Below are 6,547 nucleotides of genomic sequence, written 5' to 3'. Positions count from 1 at the left end.
TCCTGCTGCCCCATCTGGACTAGATCCCGTAATTGGCACCTGAGCCATCCCCATCTGCCACAGGAAACCAACACCTTCTGCCCTTGTACAGCAACTTCCCAGGGATGGCAGGAATTGGGCAGTGTCTGCACATGCTGCTAAAACTGCTGCACATGACCACTGATAGCACACAGGTGCAGCAACATCCTGCCCATCAGGATCCCTTATATTTTGTCACTGATCACATCCCGGTGTACCTGATCCTCACTGCCTATAGGGCTTAATAGACCATTTTCACCCATTACTAAGTGGACGGGTGCAGCACCACTCTCCCAAGCTCCCAAAATCTACGCCAATGTGCTTTTCCCTCACTCTTTTGGGGTATAAGTGTGTGTGATCTGTACCCGTGTCCAGCAGATCACTCCATATGCAGGAGGGGTTGTGCTTCTGCCCCCTCCCTCTGTGCTAAATCTGGCTCAAACTCACTCTCACCAGGCATTGCCTCCAAGCAAGCTCCCAACCCCCTGGCACAGCACAGCCCACCCACAGGACCTTCCAACCACACTCCCCTTCCCTACCCTTCAACAGGGGGCTTAGGGGATGAAAAAATCTCCCTTCCTACCTGGGCTTCTTCCTCTCCTATCTGCAGACAGCACAGCACAAGTCTGGATGCACAATTGCTTTGCTCAACCATTTATTGAGGGCAGCAGGTACTGCCTGGTGTTTACAGCAACACAGATGAGGTGTGTCCCTCCCTGCAACTGATGCTGCCCAAGGCCAAACCCTCGTGTCTTCATTGCATTTGGAGTAGGAAATGTTTAATTCTCCACAGTGACTTTGATGATTGACTGTGCAGCATCAGACATGGTGGCCGTGACCTGCACATTGCCAGCAAAGACCACGACGGGCTCCTGGTACTCACTGAGCTTGATTTGATGGAACATGCTGCTGTCATCAGTGGGGAGGGGTTGACCGCTGTACATCCTGGTGTAGTCACTCTTCAGATTTTCATAATGGCCTTTGCACAGGGAGATCTCCAGGGCCAACTTCATGTGGAAAAAGCTGTACATCAAGGGGTTGCAGAAGAGGATAGCCAGTGTGAAGGTGTCTGCCTCGTAGACTAGGACCCCTGTGCAGCCCCAAAAATGGAGCCCGGAGTTGGTGAAGTGGCTCTGCTCTGTGACACCTGGTGAGATCATGGGGCTGGGCGGGTTGGTGCTGTGGCCACTGTAGAAGTAGGTTCCTGGAAGGAGAGAACAGGTGAGGAGGAAAAGGGATGGGGAGATCCCTTGGGCTTACAAGGGAGATGGTCCAGCCACTGGAAGGTGCTCCAGGAGATGGTCTAACTTGGATTTTCTGCCTGAATCCTAGATGAATTCTGTCTGGCAAGGGCCTTCCACCCACTGTCCCCTCTTCATGGTGTTACCTGGGGTTGTTCAAGGTGACATCCTGGGTTTTGTTTGTGATCTGGATCAACACAGTCCGCTCAAAGCATTTCCCCACAAAATCTGTACTTCTCTCCATTGTATTCTCCAAAGATCTGGGCAGGTCTCTGGTGGTAAGAAGACTTTGGAGCAGAAAAATCCAGCTGCTGTTGAGAAAAATAGCTTTCTGGTAATAACTGTAAAGTCCTTTGATCTGATAAACCAGCAAAACCATAAACTGTTTCCTTATGGTTGATGAAGAAACAAATGTGGAACTATCTTGTGCAGGGTGGCGTCCCACAAGCAGAAATAAACAGCATAACAACTTCAGAAATGTTTCATCATTGCCAGAAGTTTGCATATCTACATACAAAAATCCCTTCCTCTGCACCCCACCTGCCACCTCACAGCAGGGCACTGCCTGACCAAAGCCAAAACAGCAGAAATGGACAACTAGGAAAGAAGTCGTTTGGCACTGGACCTTGTTCAACTGTCTTTATCTCAACCCTCAGTTTTTATAGCAGTATGGGACAGGAATGGTGTTGTCCAGAGTGGAACATTTACACCTCAGGCAGAAAACCCCTCTGACGACAGGACAAGTCCTGCTGCAGGAATCCATCCTTCTCCACTGTGTAGAGAGGGACCATTTGTGATTACATTTGTTGACTTCAGTGTACATCCCACAGGGAGGATCCTTCTGCCTTTGGTGCTCTATCGGCCTGGAGCCCCAGGGACACGTGGAGGGAGCCCAGAGGGGGCAGAGAAAAAGCTGCCTGGGGCTGGTTTCATGGTCCTGAGCTGGGCTGGGCTCCTGGGACACAGAGAGCTCATGGAAAGCAGGCAGAGCTGCAGAGAGACAGATCTGCCCAGGAGCAGCTCCTCTCTCAGCCCAGCAGGGCTGGGGCATTGCCCACAGGCACCCAGGGACAGGAGAGAAGTGAGAGAAGGTAGAGGCAGAGGGCACTGAGAGGGTGCTGAGAGCTCGCTCTGGGAGGAATCCCCACAGCCCTTCTCAAGTGAGTCTCCAGCTGCTGGGCAATGGATGGAGTGTCCTGGAGGGGTCTCGCAGAGTGGGCACACCCCAGAGCAGATCGGCTCTGACAGGGTGCCCCCCCCCCGGTTGTTTTATGCAGAGAAGAGACCCTGCAGAGCAGAGCTTCCCTGCTGTCCCCTCAGAGGGAGATGCCCCCAGGGCTGCCAGGATATGCAGAGCAGGGTCCCTGCAACCCATGGATCTGTGCTGGGGCAGAGCCTGTGCTGCCTGCCAGGGTCAGCTCTCAGCCTGCCCAGGGAGCTCCCACAGTGCTGTGTGGAGAAGCTGGGGTGGAAGGAGCAATCCCTGGCAGGGCAGGGTCCTTCTGCTGTTGAGAGGATGCTCTGAGGGTCAGGGCTGCTCACAGCAACACATCCCCTCCAAGGTATTTCCTGGGGGATGTTTCAAGGGGAAGGACAAGTTAGGGGCTATCTGAACCAAAGGTACTTTACAGAGTCCTTAGATTCAGTTTCCCTCTGTGGAGGCAGAGAGATGGTTGTTGAGTTGTCCTGTTTGTATGAGAAACTTGAGAGTCCTGGAAGATCAAGAGGTCAGCAAGGAACTCATAAAAGCTCTTCACTCCCCTCAGCCTACAGACAAACACCTACATCATCCTCAGGGTTTATCTGAGCTGTCCTTTAGGACCTCCAAACACCAAACGGACCACAGACAATGCCAAGCTGTCAGGAGGGCTCTGCAGTGCAGATCTGAGCACACAGCAGTAGGATGGGGTCTGTGAGCACTGACAGGGAGGAGACGTGGGGACAGAGAAACTGCTCCTGGCAGGCACAGCTCCAGGCAGCAGAGACATGGCCAGGGAGGCAGGCAGAGCTGCTACCAGGAATGTCAAGGGAGCAGGATTCAAGCACTCCCCTGCAATCCTCTGAAGTGCAGACACCTTCCCTGCACTCCTCTTCACCCAGCACAGCTTCTGTGCCCAGGCCATGGATTCCCAGGCTCTGTAACCCCCTCAGCATCCCGACCTCGGATGAGTTTTAACACCCCATGAGCCATAGCTCTCTCCCTGTTCTCTGTTCCTCAGCAGGAGCACTGAGGCATTTCTGTGTGCTTCCCCTCCTGTGCTGCCCTTGTTCTTCCCCTTGGACCCTCTGGGGAGGAGGGGTTCAGCTGCAGCTGAAAAGCTGTGTCCTGACCCGTAGATGTGCTAAATCTGACATCTGCCCTAGCATCTTTGTGTGCTTTCCTCCATGGGCAGGTCCATACCCTGAGGCAGGAAATGTCCAACAGCAGCTCCACCACCCAATTCCTCCTGCTGGCATTGGCAGACACGCGGCAGCTGCAGCTCCTGCACTTCTGCCTCTTCCTGGGCATCTCCCTGGCTGCCCTCCTGGGCAACGGCCTCATCATCAGCGCCGGAGCCTGCGGCCAGCACCTGCACAGCCCCATGTTCTTCTTCCTGCTCAGCCTGGCCCTCACCGACCTGGGCTCCATCTGCACCACTGTCCCCAAAGCCATGCACAATTCCCTCTGGGGCACCAGGCACATCTCCTACTCAGCATGTGCTGCTCAGCTCTTCTTTGTGTTCTCCTGGTCTTGTGCAGTTTTCCCTCCTCACCATCATGTGCTACGACCGCTACGTGTCCATCTGCAAAGCCCTGCACTATGGGACCCTCCTGGGCAGCAGAGCTTGTGCCCACATGGCAGCAGCTGCCTGGGCCAGTGCCTTTCTCACTGCTCTGATGCACACCCAATATGTTTTTACTGTCCCTGTGCCAGGGCAATGACATAAACCAGTTCTTCTGTGAAATCCCCCAGATCCTCAAGCTTTCCTGCTCCACGTCCTACCTCAGGCAAGTTAGGCTTCTTGTCACAAGCTTTGTCCTTGCTCTTGGCTGTTTTGTCTCCCTCAAGCTGTCCTGTGTGCAGACCTTCAGGGCCATGCTAAGGATCCCCTCTGGACAGGGACAGAACAAAGCCTTTTCCACGTGCCTCCCTCACCTGGCTGTGGTCTCCTTGTTCATCAGCACAGGAATGTTTGCCTACCTGAAGCCTCCCTCCATCTTGCCCTTACCCAGAACTGGTGGTGACACTGCTCACTTAGTGGTGACTTCAGCAGTGAACCCCCTCATCTACAGCCTGAGGAACCAAGAGCTCAAGGATTCCCTGTGGAAACTACTGGAACACACACCATTCAAGCAACAACAAAGTGACCATCATCCTCACAGGACTGCCAGGGGAGCTCAGGAAATCCAAGGACCAGCTGTTCTTAATAGAAGTAATTTTTCACTTGTGGCACTTGCATGGGATGGTGATTGACTTCTTTATTTGTTTGTTTGTTTACTCAATATGCATAATATGTGGAATAGATTTTATGTGCATTTATCCACGAGACATTGTAAATACATGTGCAAGTCACAGAAAGACTTCTCGGTTCAAGCCATCCAGAATCCATTTCTAATGGAAAGGGCTGGGCCTGGTGGAAGGGCTGGGTGTGGCCATGTTGGCCTGGCCAGGCCTTGTGGGGAGGTGTTGCCCTCCCAAGCCAAGCCCTGGCAATTCCCCACAAGAGCTGGTGAACACGAGCCAAGGGGCTGGCACACGGCAGGGTCCTGGGGACGGGGACAAACCCGCTGTGAGCTGCAGGGAGGCGTGAAAACCCCACTGTGCCATGGTGGGTGGGAGTGGGGGTGGGAAGGGAGAGGTGGAGACCATGGTCAGAGGAGCAGCTGCAGGAGCAGCCCCAAGGCTCCCAGCTGCCAGCCCTTGGCCAGCACAGCCAAGCCCAAGCAAGCCCCAGCTGGACCCCCCAGCCCCATTTTCCCAGCGCAGGAGCTGTGCCAGAGAGCAAAGGCCGGCGTGGGCGACTGTCCCAGGGCACTCGCCGTGCTGGAGCTACCGGGGCTGGCTGCGGGAGGGCCTCACCGGGGCGTATTCTGTTCTGCTGTTCAGCTCCTGCCTGCCCGGCTTTAGAGGGAAAAGGAAAGCCTGTTATTTCAGCTGCTGGCTGCAAGCCCTGCACAAACCTCTGGCCCTGGGGTGGAGGAATGTTGCAAGGAGCTGGGCCTTTCGATAAGCAGGCTGAACTAATACAAAAAAGAGATAACATCAGACTGGGGGAAAATTCTGAGTTTCCAATTTCTTCTTAGTTGCTGTTTTCCTGTAGTGTGTTACTTTTTTTTTTTTTTTTTTTTTTTTTTGGTGGGGGGGCAGTTACGATTTGAAGAGACCCAAAATTTTATATCAAGCACTTAGACATGACCAAGTTTTCCAGGGAAAATATTTGGTTTCGATTCTGAGATTCTGAGCAAAAAAAAAAAAGAAATTGATGGGCAACTATCTTATATTATTCTGCCACTGCTTGAGCTGAGTTTTTGGTGGGAAATACTCTGTGACACTCCCAGACCAAGCCACCAGCACAGACCCTGACACTCACATCCCATCCCCAGGGCACTGCTCCCTGCTTTGGCACCAAGGCTGTGCCCAACTTACCCTGTTGTGTCCAACGTGGGCAATGGTGGAGTCTGGTGGGGATAAAAAGCACAGAGTGAGCCCTTGCTTCCTGTTCTGGGAGGGAGAAGCCCCACCCTGCCTTTGAACAGGAGATCCCCTGGGGTCAGGACTAAATTCCTGCCCTGTGTCCCCCTAATCTCACCCCACTCCTGGCAGCAGAGGAAGCTGCTCTTTCCTCTGTGGATGCAGAGCAGGGATGGGGGATCTGTTGTCACCTTTCTTCTGCAGGCAGGAGCTGGGCCATGCGTGCAGGGAAGGAGCAGAGCAACGGCGTGGGGAGAGATCTGCCCTTGTGCCATGGGCAGTGGTTTTGCAAATGTCACTGGGACATGAACTGCTGGGATTGCGTGTGGAATTGGGAAAGGTCCTGCTGTGAGAGGAGGGATGGAGAGCATGGAAAGGGGGTTTGGGGCAGGTCCCTGCAACTCAGTGCAGCTCCTGAGGCTGCAGCAGGGCCGGCCCATGGGCTCAGGGATTCTGGTGGTGTTGGAGGGCAGCCAGGCCACAAGAAGGGGGTCCCACAGACAGAGGGGTCTGTGGGTCACCTGTAGGAAAGTGTTGGTACTCACACTGTATTTCATTGTCCTCGGTCACTTCGGCCTCGTGGCTGGGAACTTGCTGCTGCCTGGAGAGAGTTGGG

General features: G+C 54.0%; 1 protein-coding gene and 1 long non-coding RNA gene across 2 annotated transcripts; one reads left to right on the top strand and one right to left on the bottom strand.

Annotated features, from left to right (window-relative positions):
* The first annotated feature begins 6 nt into the window (after window positions 1–6).
* Window positions 7–4,786, top strand: LOC103624299 (olfactory receptor 14I1-like). Its single transcript, XM_017747056.1, is given in 3 exon segments — window positions 7–3,984; window positions 3,986–4,144; window positions 4,146–4,786. Coding segments are annotated over 3 exon segments (1,038 nt in total). The 5' UTR covers window positions 7–3,673; the 3' UTR covers window positions 4,714–4,786.
* A 138-nt stretch (window positions 4,787–4,924) lies between these two features.
* On the bottom strand, window positions 4,925–6,547 carry LOC108449824. The gene is made up of 3 exons (XR_001866120.1): window positions 6,477–6,547; window positions 5,887–5,918; window positions 4,925–5,361 (listed from the first exon to the last, which is right to left on the bottom strand). It is a non-coding gene; the product is annotated as an uncharacterized LOC108449824 (long non-coding RNA).

Source organism: Corvus brachyrhynchos, unplaced genomic scaffold, assembly GCF_000691975.1.
Source record: "Corvus brachyrhynchos isolate BGI_N302 unplaced genomic scaffold, ASM69197v1 scaffold1651, whole genome shotgun sequence".
Classification (NCBI taxonomy): Eukaryota; Metazoa; Chordata; class Aves; order Passeriformes; family Corvidae; genus Corvus; species Corvus brachyrhynchos.
This window is presented reverse-complemented; position numbering and strand designations above follow the sequence as displayed.